We start from the raw sequence: 23,996 nt of genomic DNA, 5'->3' as shown, positions 1-23,996 counted from the left end.
TTTTAGTGGTCGTAAAGTAATAACTTTTTCAAAATAAGTGCTTACTCTCAAGAGAGTATGCGATTTCGAACGCTGAAATGTGTGAGAGTTGGCAGCCCTGCTGTACCAGTCATAAGGCTAGGCCCTATAAGTAGACTGTCTGCTTAAAATCATATCTTTGCAGCTAACTTAACCCGAACCCTAACTCCTAACCCTTACCTAGTCTAATATGACTACTCAAATGAGAGTTAGTTGACATGTAGTTACAAAGTTTCTTATAGAATGAATGTCTAAAGTGGACCATTGGAATAAAGGGTAACCTAATATAGCCTATAACATTCGATCTGTGAATTAAATAGGCCTGTAGCCTAATTATGAGTTTAGGTAGCTTTACATTTTGTTTAACGAAATGGAAACGGTTATTTGCATGTTAAAATAACGTTTGTGAAGGTTGAGTTTACTGCGGGTGGAGGGACAACGGGTCATGTGACCCATCAGTACTAATTGACAGTCGCTCCTCTCATTGCTGTCACTGCTCGAGCACTGCGGCCGCGAGACTGGAAACCAACACGAACGAAAGAGAGAGAGAGAGAGAGAGAGAGAGAGAGAGAGACACCCGAGATACTGAAGAGTCTCAGAAGCAAAACTTACGCTCAGAAGCCGAATATCATAAGTTACCCATCAAATAAGAGAATATAACGGTTAAATGATGAATCAGATGGAGCTTTCAGTGCCATATGATAATGGATATGAACCGGAGGACTACATGTTGCAGGAGGATGAATGGGACCGGGATTTACTGCTGGACCCAGCATGGGAAAAACAGCAACGAAAGGTAAGAGAAAGTTCGGTCCCAAAACACCACAGAATAAAAGCATTCTTTGCACTTTCCTATTATTATTATTATTATAATTATTATAATGCTTTACAGATAATAAGTTAAAAATATCACCAAATTTTTCAACTAATTCTACATTAAAGCTTTAAAACATCAAGACTTTGATATTTTCATTTTGAGATTATTATTGTTAATAATGTAATTAATATATTTGATATTTGTTTATCATTTAAAACGGCGAGTTAACAGTTGTCTGCAAAGGAATGCCGTCCCGCTATGGGCTCTGTGATCTGTTAGTGTCACGGAGGGGTCTGGTCGTCGGGAGCGCGCGCCAGGATGGATGCTGCGGGTAGCCTACAGATTACCGAACTAACAATAGCGGCCCTGTGTGTCTGTTGCTGATACGATTGGAATGCGGACTGTCAACAGATGCTTCCAACACAGGATGACGTCCTTGGGATTAGAATGGATGCAGGGGCTAATTTTAACTCCACGACCAAAAGGCATTATAGTAGCCTAATCCGGTGTCCTTGGAGGGGAATTCTTTTGTATAGGCCTAGGCCTATATAAACAGCACCTTTTCCATTTTGTAGTCTATAATAGTGTTTTTCAGAGAGCCTGTATTCTGAATCGACATGGACAGATAGGCTACTTTTTGACAGGTATAATAGATTTCATATCATGTTTTGGCCTATAATACATGGTGTAGGCCTATATGAGATTATTTTGACAGTATTGATGGTCAGGGTTGTAAACACATGGGGATTCCTTATCTGGGATTTAGTTTTTTAGGGTCTCTGTGTCTTAAAGGTATAGTTCACTTTCAAATTAAATGTTGGTACTGTATGTTTTAGCTTACCTCAAGGGCATCCAAGATGTAGGTGTCTTTGTTTCCGCAGTAGTTTCAATTTTGGTATTTTTAGGTCAAACCGTTGTTGTCTGTCAGTCATATAATGCAGGTCTATGGTCACCACCTCAAAGAGCATGCACAGAGAAGTCCAAATTAAACAATTCCCCATCGTAAGTACACATTGATGGCCTAAGACACGAAACGAGTATTTATATCGTTTTTACCTCTTGTACACTTTCCGGCGCTTGCGCAGACTAAGCCAGAACGCGTGCACACGTCACACACCAGGAAACGTGCGCGCCCTCAGATCACTTGGACGTGGTTGTGTAGAGGTAAAAACGATATAAATACTGTTCGTTTTCTCACACAAACCGCTCGTTTCGTGTCTTAGGCCATCAATGTGTACTTACGATGGGGAATTGTTTAATTTGGACTTCTCTGTGCATGCTCTTTGAGACAGTGACCATAGACCTGCATTATATGACTGACAGACAACAACGGTTGGACCTAAAAATATCAAAATTGAAACTACTGCGGAAACAAAGACACCTACATCTTGGATGCCCTTGAGGTAAGCTAAAACATACCAAAATTTAATTTCAAAGTGAACTATCCCTTTAAGCAGGTGATCTTAAACCCTCTTTATCTGAACAATCCACAGTTTTAATCCTTTTATTGACTAGATCCACATGTGGAATTACCTGAATTATTCATTCATTCTCTTGATGTAGCAAAGAAAAAAATGTACGTTGATTGTCATGGCTGAACACTTTCTGAATAAATTTAGTCAGTTTATAAGTGTTTAATCGGTAATATTTTTTTTATTTTGAAGTTCCAAACATGTTTGGCGATTGAAAAATGATGAAATTCAACAAAATATCAGACAAACCCATACAGTATTTACGACAATTTTAGTGTAGCAAAAATATAACAGTGCCTCAGTGGTCTTTTTTATGTATATTGTAGCCTATAATATACAATGTAGCCCACTGAAGTCTTAATCTACATTTAAATCCTCAGTTTAACTTGGTTGGTTTAATAAAATGTGGTTGCTTGTCCAGGCATAGTTGGATGATAATAAAATTCATTTAGGCCTTAAATTGAACCTCGTTCACTTAGCAGATCTTTTCTTGTCAAATCAACTTAGATATTTATTAATTCTGAAGCTTAAATGTTAGATGGATACTGTCTAATCACTCTTTCTTATTCTTCCAGAGATCATCATTCCACAGGCATGTTACTGTGGACACACCCTACAGTTTTACAGAATGAGTGAAATTCTTTCCTCTCCGATTAGATGAAGCAGCAATGCGATAAACAAATGTGTTATATGCAACGCATTCTCACTCGTATCTCTCATCTCAGTGTGAGCTACTTCATCAGGTCTCTTATCAGAAATGGACTCTGTAGAGAGCTAAATTTACACTATTACCTCGCAGGAATGCACTCTGGAGTCCAGTAAAGCTTTCATTGGCCCAGCAATGACTGTGGCAGGACCGAGCATGCTTTCAGGGATTAAAAATACACATCTTGAGTCCAAAAAATGGCCAAAGGGTAGCAGTTGATTTGGGAGTGGGCAGCAGTTCAGCCACATTTTGTTCTATAAAAAAATCTTTCCAGCATTAATTTTTGCATAATAGCATTTAAGTAGCTTTTATAGACATGACATGTCTTAGAAAAAAACATTACTGGTGTGCATCTTGAGACAAAACAATGGCAGTGATATATTTTAAGATAAGTGGCTTTCAGTTAAAACAGCTCAAACATGCATTTTAGTCTGGGACTAGGTTTAAGCCTTGTCTGTGAAACAGGGGTATAGTAAAAGGCCTGAAGCAGATATTCTGAAGTCATTGTGTGCTCAATAAATGATACTTATAAGGGTCTGTTGGTCCCAAAATATTTCAAAAGCATTAACCTGAGTAGACAAAGTGTTATTCACTCTGGAATTGAGGTGCTGATGTTGATGTCCTGAATTTTAAGCGTTCAAATCCTTTAAAAGTGGTTCTGGAAAGCAGTCATAGGATGATACAGAGGATGATAGCAGCTGGCAGTTTTTAGTAGCTTATTGTACATGTAGTTAAGTGTTGGTTATTTCTGGAAGATGAACTCATCAGTACAACTCAAGTGTAGATACAGTGCAAGTGTGTGTTGGGGAATTTTACAATGCCAATGTTGTTCTGTTGTCTCGTTGATTGGTCTGAGTACACTTCCTGTTCATGATTCAAAGATTATTGATTAAATAACGGAATAACAGAATCTCTGCTATTGACAGTCATTGTTTTCGTTTTCCTCACATATTTTTTATATAGAGTTTGAGAACTAGTTGAAGAACTAACTGCTACCTCATCTCTTGGCATAGACGAGTAGTTTCATTAGTACTGTCTTTTGTAGTCACCCATGCAGTGAGGTTTTGACCTGAAAGTTTTGTCAAAGGCTTTCATTGTATCACAACAAACCTGGTAAGACTTAACAGTCTTATGATCAAATCTGGTTTACTGCCACACATTTGGCTTAGTGACACTATTCACAGTGTGGTTTTGTGCAAGGATTCTGTTAAAGGTAGCATTTTAATGCATAAATGTTGAGTGTAGAATACATATGCTATGCCAAAAATTGAGAGGATGTGTGTGCGAGTTTCTTTGTGAATTTGGAGGATTGTATGTTAAATTACATTGCTCTTGTTTCCTAGACATTCACGGCCTGGTGTAACTCTCACCTGAGAAAAGCTGGGACACAGATCGAGAACATAGAGGAAGACTTCAGGAATGGCCTCAAACTAATGCTGCTGCTTGAAGTCATCTCAGGTAAATTTAATTTAATTCAAGTTAATTTTACATATTGTTTCAAAGCAGCTTCACAGAAAATGCTATCAATCAGAGATGGGTGTATCAAAGTAATGAAACTGGTTAAGCAGACAGACACAATGAACATGTTAGACAATGATTACAGCATGTGACTGTAATGATTACAATATAATATTTGACAGTTTTGTATATCGAACCAAAGTAGATGTGCTGAACCAAATAGTGATATCCACTTTATATCTACCAACATTTTTTTATACCAAGCTGTATTTTCTCAGGTGAGAGGTTACCCAAGCCTGACAGAGGGAAGATGCGTTTTCACAAGATAGCCAATGTTAACAAAGCCCTTGATTTCATCACCAGTAAAGGTGTGAAACTGGTCTCCATTGGAGCAGAAGGTATGCTTTATTTTTTAACTTGATTGCTGATATTTTTGTAATAAAGTTATTAGGAGATGCGGGTTATTGATTCTGTAAATAAATAATAAATTTAAAATACTTTTGGTTGAATAAATTAAATAAAGGTAAATACATTTTAAAATACAAAATTTTATGTAATTTTAACTTACTCAGCCCTTTATATATTTAAGCAGTGTTTTTTCTGTCACATTTTTGCAGAAATTGTGGATGGGAATGTGAAAATGACTCTTGGTATGATTTGGACCATCATCCTTCGCTTCGCCATTCAGGATATATCTGTTGAAGGTAAAGAAAACAAATCACAATCATGAAATGACGGTAATACTTTAGTATGGGGAACACATATTCACTATTAACTATGACGTCTGCCTCAATAAACTCCTAATTTACTGCTTATTAATAGTTAGCAAAGTAGTTAAATTTAGGTATTGGGTAGGATTAAGGGATGTAGAATATGCTCATGCAGAATAAGGCATTCATATGTGCTTTATAAGTTCTAATAAACAGCCAAAATAATATGCATGCTAATAAGCAACTAGTTAATAGTGAGAATTGTACCCTTAACTAAAGTGTTACCACAACAGCAAAACATTGTTATTATTATCTGTCGCACATTTCACAAACTCAAGAATGTTTAAATCAGTTTATGTCAATGAATAATAATTTGATTTATTACGAAAGGTGCATACAGAAGATTGCAATTCCACATCTTTTAAAAATCTGTAAATTCCAAATTTACAATTTATTGAAAACATTGTATTAAAAAAGCATAGTATTTTTGTGCGATAGTGAATTTAATAACTGTATTTAGTTTTAAAATTATAATTAGCAAAACAGATGTTAGTCATATGTGTATGATATAATGATTCCCTAATAATCTTTCAGAAACCTCGGCCAAAGAAGGACTTCTACTTTGGTGTCAGAGGAAGACTGCCCCCTACAGGAATGTCAATGTTCAAAACTTTCATGTCAGGTGAGGCACTTTTTTGGGTGCAAAAATGTTGTTAGGCCATATCAATGTTTTGTATTTTAATATGAGTACATGATTTGTTCCGTTAGATGAAAAAACAGACGCTATTAATTTCAGTTATATGTTTTTATGTTAATTCCAACTTGACCCTGATTCTCTCTCTGGTGAAGCTGGAAGGATGGATTGGCGCTGTGCGCTCTCATCCACAGGCACAGGCCTGATCTCATTGACTACGCCAAGCTCAACAAGGTCTCAAGTGTGTTCCCAGATTAACATTTGACCCTCTGGGACATTTAGTCTAACAGTCCAATCACAGTAGTAAAATAACATGTCTGCCACAATATCCTGATGTTCCCTGTCAATGATGTTACTGCACAGATCTGTCTAACATGTTTTTTGGAGGATGAGTGTGCGTGATTACTTTTGTCTGTTCTTCATTCACACCTAATTTATGGCATGCATGATCAGAAAGCCACTGTTTCTTTTGCTTTTGTGGCTTCAATAGCTGGAAAGATGGACTGGCCTTCTGTGCCCTTATTCACAGGCACAGACCAGAACTGGTTGACTTTCAGAACTTGAAGGTATCATATGTGGTTTATAGTATTGTTGGATGTGGTATTCTGTAACAATATGAATTTAATAGATTAGACATGCTCAATCCTGCTGGACATCTAAATTCCTGCAGTTTAGTTCTAACCAAGGAGCTGTAATGTACCTGGACAAAGCTGTATGTTAGCATTCCTACTCATTGCCAGTTGCTCTGGTTGCGTCTAGAAAAGCACTCTATACAAAGTTGAGAGAAATGTTGATAATCTTTAAAAAAAGATTTTTTTTCTCCTAGTAGTATCCTAATTGTCCATTTGTGTGTGCTATACTGGCTTCTTTTTGTGCTTGTTAGAGTATCAAGTTGTTAGCTTAGCTACATGCTAACTCTATTAGAATCTGTGATAGTTTAGCACTTCACATGAAGAGTGCCATCTGTGTACTTTGTGTGATTCTTTAAAAGTTGCTGTCTGTCTAGAATGTTTTTCTATTTCCTTCGGATAGTTATAATGATTTGGGCTGTTTTTGATTAGCTGGTTCAGGTGTGTTTTATGGTTGAAATTAAACTGCAGAAATGTTGTAGGAGCAGGACTGAGATTCTGAGATTGAAACATGGAGATGTTTTGTTGATAGTAAGAGCAAATTTGTGTAGTTAGTTTATTTATTTATTTATTTATTTATTAGCTGTAATTAGCAAGTAGCTTGTGTTAGCTTAGTTTACTTAGACATAACATACCGTTCAAGATTTATGTTTTTGAAAGAAGTTTCTTATGCTCAGCAAGGCTGCATTTGTTAGATCAAAAACAGTAATACTGTGAAATATTATTACAATTTTAAATAACTGTTTAAACTGTTAAACTGTTTTAACTGTTCTAATATATTTTAAAATGTAATGTATTCCTTTGATGGCAAAGCTGAACTTTCAGCTGCTATTACTCTAATATTCAGTGTCACATCCTTCAGAAATCATTCTAATTTGCTGATTTAGTGCTCAAGAATTATTTCTTCTTATTATTGATGATGAAAACAGTTGTGCTGCTTAATATTTAGTGGAAACCGCGTGATACATGTTTCCCCTAAGTTTCTTTGATTCACCCTTGCTGAATAAGAGAATCTTACTGACCTCAAACTTTTGAATGGTAGTGTGCATACAACTCTTCAGTTGTTATGGTACTCAAGAGGCAATTGGATAAAGCCATTCCATAACGTTTTTCCCAGAGGCCTGTTTGGATTTACAATAATCCTGCCCAGAATAGAACTTGGGAAAGTAATACACATACCACTAGCACCAGAGCTGTAGTTCTAGTAGCATGTTAGTACAGTGATAGTTAGTACAGAACAGGGTGTGAGGTAAAAGCAGGATATGGGACATTTTTGTCAGACATTTTCTAAGTCTGTGTGAATGAGTGGATGTGTACTATGGTTTTAATTAGTTGGATTGGACCACTGAAGATTAAGGATTTATTTAGCTTGTCAGGGCCAGTCAGTTCAACAGTGAGTGACTAAAAGTCCCCTCACACACACAGACATGTCTATCCCTTTCAGCTGTCACTGACGGCTCCAGGTGAGCTTGAATGGAGTAATCCAGTGTTTAGCATGGACCCCATGGTCCCAGTTTGGACACGAGCATCAGGAGAGTCCAGGACTCTCTGGATCCCCTGCAGCTGCTGATGTCCATGCAATGCAGCTTTTTATTGACACAGAGAACAAAAGCTTGATCTCCAGTCCCCTTGTGCAGGACAGCAATGCATTTCTCAGAAAATCTGACCCTTTCCTTTTGCACTGATATTTTTGCACATATATTGATGCTTTTGTTTTTGAAAGAAGTTTCATATGTTCACCAAGGCTGCATTTATTTGATCAAAAATACAGTAAAAACAGCAATATTGTGAAATATTGTTACCATTTTAAATGGTATTGTTTTCTATTTCAATATTTTTTATTATGTAATAAATTCTTGTGATGGCAAAGCTGAATTTTAAGCAGCCATTACTCTGATCTTTAGTGCCACATGATCCTTCAGAAATCAGATTCTTTAATGAATAGAAAGTTCAAAAGAACAGCATTTATTTGAAATGTGAGTCTTTTGTAACATAAATGTTTTTACTGTCACTTTTGATCAATTAAATGCATCCAATTGCTAAATACGAGTATGAATTTTTCTTACTGACTCCAAATGTTTGAATTATAATGTAGCTATTGTAATTTAAAGGCATTTGTATATTTAAAAGTAAACCAGTGTTATAGTAGGCTATTGTCTATTTTTTGCTTAATTCCTTTTCAGATACATTTGAACTAATTTATCATTTTAAATATTTTGAATGCTTTCCCTCTCCTCTGGTGGCACTTGAATACTGACCCTCACTTTTGCATGGAAAAGGATTTTGATTTATGTTGACTTGATTTAGTTTTTAAGTGATGTCTTATTTCTAATGTTTTTTTGGTCAAGAATTAAGCCCTTTCTCTCCTTTTGTCTTTCTGTAGGATGATCCACTTGGTAATCTGAATCTGGCATTTGACATTGCTGAAAAACATCTGGACATCCCCAAAATGCTGGATGCAGAGGGTAAACGAATATTCATCAGTACTCCATTTTAGAGCTGCACGATTATTCGTTAAAAGATCGCGATATCGATTCAAACACCCACGTGATCACATTCCTAATTGACAACGACTCTCCTGTGTCTGTTAAACCTTTGACAAAATCACACTGGAACATTCAAATCTGCATCAGTGCTGCCGCTGACAAAGGTATGAAACAGCTTTACAATAGGGCTGTCAAACGATTAATCGCGATTAATCGCATCCAAAATAAAAGTTTGTTTTTACATAATACATGTGTGTGTACGGTGTATAATTATTTTCTATGTATAAATACACACACATGCATGTATATATTTAAGAAATATTTGCATGTACTGTGTATATATATTTATATTATATATAATTTATATTATATATAAATATTTTATATATAAATAACACATTTTCTTAAATATATATATGCATGTGTGTGTATTTATATATAGAAAATAATTATACTCCGTACACAGACATAAATTATGTAAACACAAACTTTTATTTTGGATGCGATTAATCGCGATTAATAGTTTGACAGCCCTACTTTACAACAGTCTTTTCAACCACACAGTTTCATTATTTCTGTGTTAGAAATATTCATATTGATCACAGAAGTACTGGGATACAAGTTTATTGTTTGGATATAAACACTGATTTCTACAGAAGCGATCAAAATAGAGCAAATCACTTTTGAAAGTAACTTGAGCTTCAAATGACGATTGTATCGATTACATCGTTACGCCACCTGTTGGAGACATTTGTTATTGAATCATTCATTAACCCTCTGGGGTCCTTCGGGTCCAAATGGACCCGAAGCGTTTAAATTAGAGGTGGGCATAGATTAATTTTTTTAATCTAGATTAATCTAGATTAATTTTGAAATTAATCTAGATTAATCTAGATTAAAATGGCTCATTTGAATTCTGCCGAAGGCATTCAGAATATGTGTGCTACCCAAATAATGACTATAAAAGTAAGTCTTTGAGAACGGGTTTCTCAAGCCAGGTGGCGCATTAGACCAGGGGCTCATCTCCTGTTTCCAAAATGCATCACAAACTGCTTGAGAAAGCTGTTCTACTCATAGACTGTAAAAGGTTACTACTGTACTGTTACCGTACGTAGGCAACATTAGGTAGGCCTATGTTATTATCAACTACTATAGGCTATCAATTAGGGATGGGCAATATGGCCTAAAATCCATATTGTGATATACATTGCAGCCTCTTGCGATAACGATATTAAAATAAAACCATTTCAGAACAGGTTACACAGACCCTGCTAAACAACTACTAAATGTTTTTTTTTTGTTGTTTTTTTTTTTTTTTGAAAGGGTGTATGTAGTTTTGAGAACATATATTGTGCAAAACTGTAAGTATACAACATAATTTTGCAGATAAATAAAATTTAAGTACACTAGCTGCAGAGACTTAAGTAGGTCTAATGTTTATTATGGCTTGGAGCTTATGAAACCCCAAATTTAAAATTAGAATATTGTCTAACTGATGTCTTTTCAGTTAAAAAGAAACACAACAACGATTCTTAAAATTGGGCGCTTTTAATAAAAAGAGATTATGTGCTACACCACTCACTAAGATATATTGGGAATAATACGCGCGCGCTGGTATTCAGTGATATGTTTCGTTTTGAATTTGAGGTGGTAGAACGGATTAGTCGTGTGTTAACTTACCGAACTGTTACCCCACACAGTCTACGTCGGACGGCTTAAATCCGAACCAAGTCCAAATAAGGGTTGCACCGATCTTTTTCACCAGCTTTCACTTTCAGCCGTGTTTACTTAAGATGACGACGAATATGATGCGTTGCAGCCGGGTGTACCTCGCGGCCGCGGGTAGATTGCGTCATCATAGCTTGTGTAGCTTGAGCCAGCTCCCAACGCTCCCAACCCAACTTGGAGAATAGATTAACGGCGATATTTTTTTTATCGCGCGATAAGAGTCTCGCGTTAACGCAGCGCGTTAACGCCGATAACGGCCCACCACTAGTTTAAATAAAATTTTTAAAAAAATCATAGCTTCATCGGAATGGTCCGAAATTTGGTGACTTTGTTGGTACTTGGTATATGAACACCCAAAAAAATTGGGGACAGGATTTGAATAGTCTAAGTGGTTGTAAAAAAAATAGTCACACTCAGGACCTTCGGGTCCAAATGGACCCGCCATAGGAAATGAATGGGAAATTGGCAAAAATGTGACAATACAGAGTTTTTTTGTGCGTACAATCTACAAATCAGCCACGATCCAGAAAAAAAGCACACAACAGTGAAGGGGTGAATCTATAAAACATCAAGAGTGCAAAACAGACACATCCACACACACACACACACAAACACACTTTTATACACATACACACTAATAAATTCAGATTACAAAAATCTGTTTTGAATTTTTAAAAATCACAGCTTCATCGGAATGTTACGAAACTAGGTGACTTTTATGGTATTAGGTATGTGAACACACAAAAAATATTGAGGTCATGATCCAAGCATGCTAAGTCGTCATCACACTTCTGCTCTTTGGTCAAAAATGACTCCCATAGGAAATGAATGGGAAATTGTCAAAAATATGAAAACACAGAGTTTTTTTTGCGCATACAATCTACAAATCAGCCAGGATGCAGAAAAAAAGGACTCAACAGTGAAGGGGTGAATCTCTAAAACATCAAGAGTGCAAAACAGACACATCCACACACACACACACACAAACACACTTTTATACACATACACACTAATAAATTCAGATTACAAAAATCTGTTTTGAATTTTTAAAAATCACAGCTTCATCGGAATGTTACGAAACTAGGTGACTTTTATGGTATTAGGTATGTGAACACACAAAAAATATTGAGGTCATGATCCAAGCATGCTAAGTGGTCATCACACTTCTGCTCTTTGGTCAAAAATGACTCCCATAGGAAATGAATGGGAAATTGTCAAAAATATGAAAACACAGAGTTTTTTTGTGCATACAATCTACAAATCAGCCAGGATGCAGAAAAAAAGGACTCAACAGTGAAGGGGTGAATCTCTAAAACATCAAGAGTGCAAAACAGACTAAATCTGTTCAGGCAAAAATCACTAGAATTCGCAAGCCTTTCTACAGAGAGCTGTAAATCCACTAGTGGTAAAAATGTGCTATTGCGTGATAAAAATGCTCAGTGTGTCCACCAGTTGGCGCCCATCTCATTTCAAAAATTGCTTTCATGAGGCCTAGGCTTGACTCTAAAATGAAATACAGCTTTAATAAAAATAAAATAAAAATTATATATATATAAAAAATTTCTATTATATTCAATGGGAAAAAATAGGTCATAATTATTGCATAAATATTAATTAGAAATCATAAAATTATCTCAAAACACCAAAAAAGAAAAGAAAAAATATTATAAAAAACAAGTAAAAAAAAAAATATTAAGATTTTTTTATATATATATTAATCCCGCCCTCCGGGTCCATTTGGACCCGAAGGTCCCAAGTGTGACTGTTAAACGAAGGACCCCAGAGGGTTAAAGATATGTGTTCAAAAACGCTGATTCATCCAGTAATGTGAAGTATTTATTTAATCAGTGAGTCACTGAATCATTCATTCAAACTTTTTTTAAAATAATCAATTCAGACATTAAACATTTTAAATAGACCGCAGCAAATAAAATTTTGTCAGAACCTCTAGTAAATTACGTTATTTTGTTTAGTTGTCTGTTCAGAATCGTGGGAGAATCGTGATCTCTGTTTGAAGCAAAAAAAATAACAATAATCGTGATTCTCAATTTATCCACAATCGTGCAGCTCTACTCCAAACCATTCCAGCTTGTGAAAAATTGTGACATAAGACATTTGACTCTACCTAAATACTATGAAACACTATGAAAATATATGGCATCTATTCTGAATAAGGTCTATTCGTCACAGTAGGAAAAACTACCTAAAATGTATTTTGGTAGGAAACATTGGGTGCAAATTCTAAATAAGCAACAAGCATCAATTTGCCTACTTGTAACTTTAAAATATTATAAAATTTGGCTTTTGCTCTACAGTCCTAGTTAGCAGTGACAGGCCAGATGAGAGGACAGTCATGACGTATATCTCCAGTTACTATCACACGTTTGCAGAGGCTCAGAAGGTACATCTGATCCCTGAGCTTATTCTAGAAATGTTAGTTACACCTGAGTGTATGGTCCCTTTAGTCCATATAGGCCTATCCTAATTTTTAGCAGATAAACACGACCTGTGTTTCCTTGTAGTATTTAAATTTTCCTCCGTCGTACACTATTGCCACCATCACTTCATGTAGTTGTTCCTTAGCTCCTCTCCTCTCCCTGCAGACATCCTGAGCACCCCTAAGCCTGATGAGAGAGCTATTATGACATACGTGTCCTGCTTCTACCATGCGTTTGCTGGAGCTGAACAGGTATTGAGTTTTGTGTGTGCTAGAATGAGAGAATCAGCTATCTTTTCATCTATCTCGCCCTCCGTTCTCACTGTGCTTCTCTCCCTCAGGCTGAAACTGCTGCTAACAGGATCTGTAAGATCCTAGGAGTGAATCAGGAAAATGAGAAGTTGATGGAGGACTATGAAAGCCTGGCTAGTGAGGTTAGGAGACATATCTGATACACTCCACACTGCCCACAGACATACATTTCTCTCCTCTCCTCAATATTCCTCTACTCTCCAGCTGTTGGAGTGGATCAGACGAACTATTCCCTGGCTGGAGAATCGTGTGGCGGAGAAGACCATGGTGGAGATGCAGCGGAAGCTGGAGGATTTCCGAGATTACCGCAGGATGCACAAACCTCCCAAAGTGCAGGAGAAGTGTCAGCTAGAGATCAGCTTCAACACCCTGCAGACTAAACTTCGCATCAGCAACCGGCCTGCATTTATGCCCTCTGAGGGCAAGATGGTGTCGGTGAGAGTTTGACCACACACACACACACACACACACACACACATATAAATGATTTTTATACTGTACAAACTTTACATTCTATACCCTAATCCTAATCCTACCCTTACACCTAACCCTTACATAAACATTCGGCATTTTTACATTAGAAAAAACTATTTAGTATGGTTTATAAGCTCTTTTCCTCATGGGGACTGAAATTTTGTCCCCATGTCACAAATATCAGGTTTAACTATCCTTGTGGGGACACTTGGTCTCCGCAGCGTAGCAAATACCTGGACCACACACACATGCGTTTACTAGCTTTTAATATTTTATTGATTTATTTATTTTAATATGTACTGATTTATTTATTTTTTATATTACTTGGTTTTCTTTTTCAATTGTAATATGTATTTTATATGTATTTTATGTTCATGCCTGTTATATATTTTTGTATATTGAAACATTAATTTATTTTAATATTTATTACTTTATTTATTCTTTTATTTGATGTTTATGTTTGTTATTTTTCATTATTTTTTTTGTATATATATATATATATAGATATTTTTTTTTTAAATCTAAGTAGCTAGCTTTGGGGGGCCTTTTTTCAAGCAAATAATACAAGCACATCCACATATAAAACTGGGTGTTTGTCTATGTAGGACATAGCGAGTGCATGGCAAGGACTGGAACAGGCAGAGAAGGGCTATGAGGAATGGTTGCTTACTGAGATCAGGAGACTGGAAAGATTGGACCATCTAGCAGAGAAATTCAGACAGAAAGCAACAAACCATGAGACCTGGGCTTCCGGTGAGTCCTGGACATGAAGTGCTGTCATCAATGAAACATCATCATTCTGTACTGTAAACCACTTTGGATAAAAAAGTGTCCACTAAATGATGCTTGATATATGTTTTATGTGCGTTTTGCAATAGGTAAGGAGGAGATATTGAGCCGGAAGGACTACGAGTCAGCATCTTTAATGGAAGTTCGAGCTTTGCTGCGGAAACACGAGGCATTTGAGAGTGACCTTTCCGCCCACCAAGACAGAGTCGAGCAGATCGCTGCGATTGCTCAGGAACTCAAGTATGACTTTTTAGTCTTTTATCCTCTTCAAAAAATACTTACAATTTTTGTTTTGCTGAACTGTTCATTTTAGTGTTTACTTTAATCTCTACACTACCATTCATAGGTTTGGGGTCAGTATTATTTTTAAGAAATGAATACTTTGATTCAGCAAGGCTGCATTAAATTGATCAAAAGGAACAGACTTTTACATAAAAAATAATTTCATGTAAATGTTATTCTTTTGAACTTTCTATTTATCAAAGAGTCGTAACAAAAGTGATTATGCTTTTCACAAAAGTGGCACAGCTGTTTTAAATATTGATAATAAAAATAAATGTTTCTTGAGCACCAAATCAGCATATGACACTGATTTCTGAAGGATCATGTGACACTGAAGACTGGAGTAATGATGCTGAAAATTCAGCTTTGCATCACAGGAATAAAGCACATTTGAAACATATTTGAAAATAGAAAACAGTTATTTTAAATTGTTATTAAATAGCACAATATTACTGTTTTTACTGTATTTTTGATTACTAAATGCAGACATGCTGAGCATAATAGACAAATCTTACCGACGTCAAACTTTTGAAAGGTAGTGTACAAGTACTTTGTTCTTATAACTAACCTGTCACATTCAGTTTCTTGTCACTTTACAGTGTCTGGAAAGCTTCATGTCTCTCACACTGCTTATCCATAGCTAGACACACATATAGACGCACCATGCTTTCAGCATACTTTGATGTCTGAATCACTGGCTTTCTAATTTAGCATTCATTATCTCACTGCAGGCCTGGTTAAAATATGAGTGTGTGCATGTATTTAGTAAGTGACTGACAGCTTCTGACCTTTATGCTGTCTCAGTTAGTACAGGGTGATATTACTGATAAACTATGGAGCATACTTATAATGATTAGCATACCAACATTCATTTGGACACAAAAAGCAAACGGAAACTTTTTGAAACGTAATTAGCCAATCATAACAGCAGTCTTAGAGGTTCAGTACCAAAAACCACTAGAATTAGAGAGAGGGTGGAATGGTCATGAAAATTGCAAGACACTTTAACTAACAAGCGGTCTACAAGGAAAGAAAATGTTACTAAAGTAGAATATTCGACATCAATCCAAAGTTAGTGAGTATTACATATGTTAACCACTAGAGGGGGACAGATCGAATAGCAAATGCAATATGATGCCCTAAAGTTTCTCTCTCTCTCTATCTTATTTATCTTAAAGTGAGCTGGACTATCATGATGTTGCATCAGTGAATCAAAGGTGTCAAAGTATTTGTGACCTCTGGGACCAACTGGGCACACTCACCCAGAAACGCAGAGAGGCTTTGGAGGTATGCTGTGTGTGTCCCAACCTGTTTTGTACTACAATATTTTGGATCAATCGAGATATTAAAAAAAGCGAAAAGTTTTGAATCTGTGTTTCATTTATGCAGAGGACAGAGAAACTTTTGGAGACGGTGGAGCAGTTGTTTCTGGAATACGCAAAGAGATCTGGACCTTTTAATAACTGGATGGAAGGAGCCATGGAAGACTTACAGGATATGTTCATAGTTCACACCATTGAGGAGGTCCAGGTACACACCTACTTAAAGAAATGCTTGCACTCTTAAACAAACAGACTAGGCATTGACTTTTATAGTATGTTGTAGTCATATATACTCTACCATTCAAAAGTTTGGGGTCAGTAAGAGTTAAAAAAAAGTCTTAAAGGAGACATATCATGCTTTTAAATCGTTCCTTTTTACATATAAATCATACATTTGTAGTCTATATAAAGCGGAACTGCAATGCTTGGGTCTGAATTCCTCATTATTATAGCTCCACAGGCCCCTTTTCTACCCCTTTTCTGATGTGTGTCTGAGAGCAACTCGTTTTGCTGCGGTCTCTTTAAATACAATTGAGACACTTCATACCCCGCCCTCTCTCCAGGTGACACTCGGTTCAACTCCACCCCGTTCAGCCATTTTTGTAGTTTGATAGCAGAGATACGATTATCTAGTGGCACAGAAACTTTTTATTCACACGTTATTAACAAAATGTCAACAACGGAAGACTTGTCCAGCCAGCCTTACATGTTCGAGCCAGAGTCGGAGCCGGAGCGAGATGAAAATGAAGACGACGAACCTGCAGAACAACGTCTTCATATGGATGTATCGCAATGGTGTGTTACTGTATTACATGAAACTTTGGTCTTCCGACCTTTTACCACCGTGTCGATTTATTTTGATTAATATGTGCGAGGGAGAGAGAGCAAGACAGCGTCTAGTTTGGAGACGGTGTCTTGTTTACACTTTCGCCTGGCTCCGAAGAGAGAGAGTGTGTGTGCGCGCGACCAGGTCTCTCTCTCTGCTTGTTCTTTCAGTTAAACATGCGCCGTCACAAGCGCGGCAGTTCATCTACATTAGACGGTGTAATGAAGCGTGTGGGTTACTACATACAACAACTGAACATTTTAACTTACCCTCTCGTAACTTCTGCATCCTTTAGCTTGGACTACAAAATTGCAGCGAGAAATAAAAATGGCGGATTGCTTGAAGTGTTGGGCTGGAAGTCAATGTCCTTATTTGGCAGTTCCGCTGCAAATACTGTGACGTAATAGTTCACAAAACGTCATAGATAACAGAAAAATCGGAACAGGTTGAAAAATAAGGCCAAAACAGAATATAAAGATATCAACGAAGCACCTGAAGAGAATAATTTCAACTTTTCTGTACTTCTAAACACTCCAAATATACAACAAAATGCATTTAAGGGCTAAAAAAGTGGATTTAGCATGATATGTCCCCTTTAAGTCACTAATGGTCACCAAGACTGCATTTATTTGTGCAAAACACAGTAAAAATGGTAATATTGTTAAATATCATTACAACTATAATAACTGTTTTTGATTTGAATTTATTTTAAAATGTAATTTATTCCTGTGATGGCTAAGCTGAATTTTCAGCATTACTCCAGTCTATATGTCACATAATCCTTTAGAAATCATTATAATTTGCCGATTTGGTGCTCAAGAAATATTTCTTATTATTATCAATATTGAAAACAGTTGTGCTGCTTAATATTTTTGTGGAAACCATGATATATTGTTTTTGCGGATTCTTTGATGAATAGAAAGTTCAAAAGGATTTATTTTGAAATATATATTTATTTCTAACAATGTGAATCTTTTGGTCACCTTTGCTCAATTGAATGCATCCTTAACGAATAAAAGTATTAATTCCTTTCACAAAAATCTTACTTTCCCCAAACTTTTATAAAACAAACAAACAAACAAAAATCCATTGTAATCCATTATGTGTAGACTCTGATAGCTGCCCATGAGCAGTTTAAGGCCACGCTTCCTGAAGCAGATGCAGAGAGGCAGGCGATCCTTGGCATTCAGCAGGAAGTCCTGAAGATCTCCCAGAGTTATGGCATCCATGGAGATCTTACCAACCCCTACAGAACCATAACTACAGAAGAGATTGCCATCAAGTGGGACAAGGTTAAACACACACACTTAGACCTTGGTTCTGTTCCATTACAAAAAAAAAAAAAATTCTAAAATCTAATTCTAAGCCATTCTAATCACATTTCTGTAATCTTCAAGCATCATGATCATGATGTACGTTTGTGCATTCAGGTGAAGAAGCTGGTTCCCCAGCGTGACAGTGCACTGCAGGAGGAGTTAGCGAGACAGCATGGTAACGAAAGGCTCAGACGCCAGTTTGCTGCCCAAGCCAACCTCATTGGACCATGGATACAGACCAGGATGGAGGTGTGTGGCTTAGCTATTACTTGTGCCAGTGTCCACAAATAAAACATGTTCTTTGAAATCTATCTATCCATCCATCCATCCATCCATCCATCCATCCATCCATCCACCCATCCATCCATCCATCCATCCATCCATCCATCCATCCATCCATCCATCCATCCATCCATCCATCCATCCATCCATCCATCCATCCATCTATCTATCGTTCGTCTGTCTGACAGGAAATTGGTCGTTGTTCTATGGCAATGGAGGGGACTCTGGAGGATCAGATGACCCAGCTGAAGCAGTATGAGCATGTGATTGTCAGCTACAAACAAAACATAGATAGATTGGAGGGAGACCACCAACTTATCCAGGAGTCACTTATCTTTGACAACAAACATACAAACTACACTATGGAGGTACTCATACACACATTTATTACGCGTTCTTTTGCATAATCATAAACACATTTTTAAACCTACAGTACTGAACACTGCTGTTAAACTTTTATGGTCAGTAAGACTTTTTTTTTTTTTTTCAAAAGAAATTAATACTTTTTTATTCAGCAAGGACACATTAAATTGATCAAAAATTGCAGTAATGTTACAAAGGATTTCTATTTCAAGTAAATGCTGTTCTTATATTCATCAAAGAATCCTGAAAAAATGTATCATGGTTTCCACAAAAAATTGCTGCATGTTTGATCAAATGAATGCAGTCTTGATGAGCATAAGAGACTTTCAAAAATATTAAAGATCTTACCAACCACACATTTTTGAATGTATTGTATATAGAAATGATCTATAGCTGACACATCACATTTGATTTGTCAATTGATCCTGGTTTTTACAGCAGTATTTCTCTTTCCTTTGCAGCATATTCGTGTTGGCTGGGAACTCCTTTTAACTACGATCGCTCGCACTATTAATGAAATCGAGACTCAAATTCTGACACGTGATGCAAAAGGCATCAGCCAGGAGCAGATGAATGAATTCCGATCCTCTTTCAACCACTTTGATCGGGTGCTGTACTCGGCCTTTACGTACACTAGCTAGTCTAAACACGTGTCTTGTTGAATGGATGCTATACTAATCTTTATTAAATCATCCTAACTAAACTAAACTAAACACTTCACCTCTTAGACTGAGCATTATACAAACATCTGTAAATCTCTCTTATTTCAACTGAGACAACAATTTTATATTTGCTTTATTTTACACATTCACTTCTTCAGAGGCTTCACAAGGCAAGTTGTAATTATCTTTCCATTCGCTTTAAGTTGTTCAATAACTGGAACAAATTTAGTTTGAAATGGGAGGTCATTTGCAGTAAAATCAGATTTCAAGATGTAATATGACACAATTTGAGCTAAAAATGTTTTTTTTTTTTTTTTAAAAAAAAGCTTCTTATACCTTATGAAGAAATATTTGGCGTTTTATCTTTTTATCAATCACCTTTTACTTTTCTTTATTCTACTAACGTCCTGCTCTCAGGAAGAGAAGGGTAAACTCAGGCCTGATGAGTTTAAAGCATGTCTGATCAGTCTTGGGCATTTAGGAAATGACAAACAGGTATTAACCAACATGACCTCTAACTCTTTACCCCAAAATGTAGTTCTTTGCATAGATTTATATATGCAAATTATATGCATTCTCCGGACGGCAGAATATAGTTCTGATGTACATCTCTTGTGTTTGTTCTTGTGTCTGTGGTTGTGTGCTGTCTCTTTGTGTGTACATCTGTGTGTCTCTGTGTTAGGTGCTGTCTCTTTCCCTACTATACATTGCTTCATTATTGCTACCATGTCGCTGTGCCACCCATGCACCCTCGACCTCTGCCCTTTAACCTTTCCCATGCAGAAGAAGAATAGGGCGATGGATTCTGATGACTTTAGGGCCTGTCTGATCTCGATGGGTTATGATCTGGTAGGCCCTTAAATAAGGTTCATTGCTTACGAACTAATAAACAATTTTCTTAACCAGTATTTTTGTCTTGTTTTCCAGTAAAAATGTCTAAGAAAAATACATTTATTTTATGGTTATTTAAAATTATAATAATTTTTTATTTTGCACATAATTTTAATTTGAAGATAAAATGTAATTAAAATGTACATTTTGTGAGGTTTCCAGTGTGCTTAAATTAAGAAACAACTATTTTCCCAATGATGTTTTTGAAAAATGAGTAGGGTATAAAATGATGTAATATAAAATAATGTATTTAATAATATAAAATATATTCCATTGTTATTTTATACAGTTTTGCTTGTCAAATGCATTTATTTTGTTTCTTAAGGATTTTTAAGATTTACGGATTATATATTTGATTGTAAATATTTTTCAATATTTGTATTTACATTAAATATATATATATATATATATATATATATATATATATATATATATATATATATATATATATATACAGTGCTATGCATAAGTTTAGACACCCATGCTAAAGTTGACTAAAAAGAGGAATAAAAAATCATCTTTTGGAAATTGAACTTAATGCCTTAATTTAAAAAATTAGGAAAAATCCAACCTTTAAGGACACCAATTTTCTTTGTGAATGAATAATGTATCGTAAATAAATAAATGTTCTTCCTTAAAATACAGGGTGCATAAGTTTGGACACCCCTATGTTAAATTCCCATAGAGGCAGGCAGATTTTTATTTTTAAGTATTTTTTTTTAATTTTTTTTTAGGATACTATGCATCCTGATAAAGTTCCCTTGGCCTTTGGAATTAAAATAGCCCCACATCATCACATAGCCTTCACCATACCTAGAGATTGGCATGGGGTACTTTCCATAAGATCATCTCTCAATGCAAATCAAACTAGCTATTAGGCTAACTGAAATAAAACCATGCCAATCTCTAGGTATGGTGAAGGCTATGTGATGATGTGGGGCTATTTTAATTCCAAAGGCCAAGGGAACTTTATAAGGATGCATAGTATCCTAAAAAAAAAAAAAAAAAAAAAATCTGCCTGCCTCTATGGGAATTTAACATAGGGGTGTCCAAACTTATGCACCCTGTATTTTAAGGAAGAACATTTATTTATTTACGATACATTATTCATTCACAAAGAAAATTGGTGTCCTTAAAGGTTGGATTTTTCCTAATTTTTTAAATTAAGGCATTAAGTTCAGTTTCCAAAAGATGATTTTTTATTCCTCTTTTTAGTCAACTTTAGTATGGGTGTCTAAACTTATGCATAGCACTGTATATATATATACACACCTGTATCAGTCTTGGGCATATGGTGTGTGAGTGAATTTCAACAGACTACAGTGTTTTTAACTGCTAGAATTATATGTATGTGTGTTTCTCAGGGTGAGGTGGAGTTTGCTCGGATCATGATGCTGGTTGATCCAAACACTTCAGGCGTTGTGTCGTTCCAGTCCTTCATTGACTTCATGACCAGAGAGACAGCAGACACAGACACAGCTGAACAGGTCATCGCTTCCTTCAGGATCCTTGCTGCAGACAAGGTGTGTGTGTGTATGTGGGTTATATTGTTTACTTAACCTCAAAGTTTCTCAGAACAGTCTTTTGTAGCTCACATATTCTTTCCAGATGCATTATCTGTTGTTTATTGTGTCTTGCACAGCCGTATATTCTGGCAGATGAGTTGAGGAGAGAACTCCCTCCAGATCAGGCCGAGTACTGCATCAGCAGGATGCCCCCATACTCTGGCCCCGGGGCCCTGCCCGGAGCCCTGGACTACACTGCCTTCTCCACTGCCCTCTACGGAGAGAGTGACCTTTAACTCCATCGACACCTCTGACCTTTACAATCCCATCTCACTTGTTAACCAAGTAAATTATTTACCCATCAGATCCACAGCCCCATAAAATGAAAACATGCCAAATAAAAAAAATGAACCCAACTTCAATTTTTAATGTCAGTTGATGTATTTTGCTTGACCGTTGATATGAAATGTTTAATAAGCCAATGCAATGGAATGCAGTCTGGAAATGAAAAGAAATTAAGGAAGCTAAAAGAAAGCAATTGAGAGGTTATTTATTTGTGACAAAACCCCCAAAAATGTTGTGAATTTTAGAATCACTTTGTTCTGAATCCTATAATTTGTTGAATCTAAGGCCTGGAAAACTATTTCACTCTCCTTTATGTGGGCTATTAAGATACAGAGAACATTCACATGCATGTCACTTATATTACAGCAAAAACAGTAGGTACACTGAAATCAAATAAGATTAATGTTGAGTTTAAATACACTTTACAATCTGTTTTGTGTGGTAGTGTTAAATCTATACAGTATGAAAGATTTTGCACATTTGAATTATTGAATGAATGAAACAGCTTTCTCAATTTTCTCTATATTACATCTATATGCCTGGTTCAAAAAAGCAACATGAATAGTGGCTCAACTCAATTCTTCCACAATATAATTATCACTTTTCTCTAACAGTGCCTGATTTCATATACGGTGTGGTAATAGTTTATATAAAGTAAGAGGAGGTGACCTTTGTCATTCTCAGTAGTGAGTCAGATAGATAAGAGCATCAGCTACTGATTTGGTTTTACATACAATTTTGAATATTGTGGATGCACAAGCATTTTTATCAATTTGGTGATTGCAGAAAGTGTAAAAGTGTCAGTTTACTATAGGGCTTGTCAAATAAGGGTAGCAAAACCAGAAATTACGATAATATACTGAACTTACAGGAAAAAAAGTACAGTGTGTGAACCTTTAGGAACAATAAACACAGTTTGCTTAACACACAAACAATTGTTTTCTGAATCCCTCTGCTTTTTCCTGCAACTATAATTAGGAAAAATAATCTGGGATTGATTGTCATTTTCAAAATGTTGGGAGATTAAACGGTTTTATTTTATTGCCATGATACATGAATGCACCAAATTCCTAAAGGTCACACTAGTTCAGTGTACACAGTGACAGTGTACTTGATTGATTTGTGGTCAGTTTGTTAACCTGTCAAAATCAGTTTTAACCAAGTGATTTGTGAATGTTTGGTGTTGAATTATGATTAAGAAAACCAAATATGTGTGTTTTACAGTGACATAAATTAAATAAAGATTACTTATGAAAAGATCAAGTCTCTGTTATTTTTGTTACTGAATGTTTTGAATAAAGCATAATTATTTAATATAGGCATACAATACGTAAATATTTATAATATGTTGCATAATTTAGTATGTTTTTTTACTTATATATTTATACAAATATTTATATAATATATATATATTATATTATATATATATATATATATTAATATTTATAGATAATTCACATTAATTACAGTAC

At 35.8% G+C, this 23,996-nt stretch overlaps 1 protein-coding gene across 4 annotated transcripts; it reads left to right on the top strand.

The window, feature by feature from the left end:
• The first annotated feature begins 159 nt into the window (after positions 1-159).
• Positions 160-23,841, top strand: actn2b (actinin, alpha 2b). 4 transcript variants are annotated; one of them, XM_079853625.1, is made up of 22 exons: positions 160-814; positions 4,357-4,471; positions 4,750-4,869; positions 5,089-5,175; positions 5,776-5,863; positions 6,031-6,109; positions 8,888-8,969; positions 13,322-13,407; positions 13,497-13,589; positions 13,672-13,902; positions 14,547-14,694; positions 14,820-14,970; positions 16,191-16,299; positions 16,402-16,542; positions 18,270-18,452; positions 18,591-18,725; positions 18,947-19,126; positions 19,583-19,729; positions 20,201-20,278; positions 20,567-20,632; positions 22,039-22,197; positions 22,317-23,840. In XM_079853625.1, the coding sequence occupies exons 1-22, from the start codon at positions 686-688 to the stop codon at positions 22,473-22,475; spliced, it is 2,766 nt and encodes a 921-aa protein (XP_079709751.1). In that variant the 5' UTR covers positions 160-685; the 3' UTR covers positions 22,476-23,840. The 4 variants fall into 4 exon arrangements, with proteins under 4 accessions (XP_079709751.1, XP_079709753.1, XP_079709752.1 ...); XM_079853626.1 differs by lacking the exon at positions 6,031-6,109 and adding an exon at positions 6,366-6,441 and having other exon boundaries at positions 525-814; XM_079853627.1 differs by lacking the exon at positions 20,201-20,278 and having other exon boundaries at positions 22,317-23,841.
• The last annotated feature ends 155 nt before the right edge of the window (positions 23,842-23,996 follow it).

Source organism: Squalius cephalus (genome assembly GCF_949319135.1).
Source record: "Squalius cephalus genome assembly, chromosome: 20".
Taxonomy (NCBI): domain Eukaryota; kingdom Metazoa; phylum Chordata; class Actinopteri; order Cypriniformes; family Leuciscidae; genus Squalius; species Squalius cephalus.
This window is presented reverse-complemented; position numbering and strand designations above follow the sequence as displayed.

Bases quoted from the DNA above. Each gene is read 5' to 3' on its own strand.
- actn2b (XM_079853625.1), top strand. From the start codon at position 686: ATGATGAATCAGATGGAGCTTTCAGTGCCATATGATAATGGATATGAA. The intron at 4,870-5,088 runs GTATGCTTTATT...ACATTTTTGCAG, and splicing joins GGTCTCCATTGGAGCAGAAG to AAATTGTGGATGGGAATGTG. The intron at 5,176-5,775 runs GTAAAGAAAACA...ATAATCTTTCAG, and splicing joins TCAGGATATATCTGTTGAAG to AAACCTCGGCCAAAGAAGGA.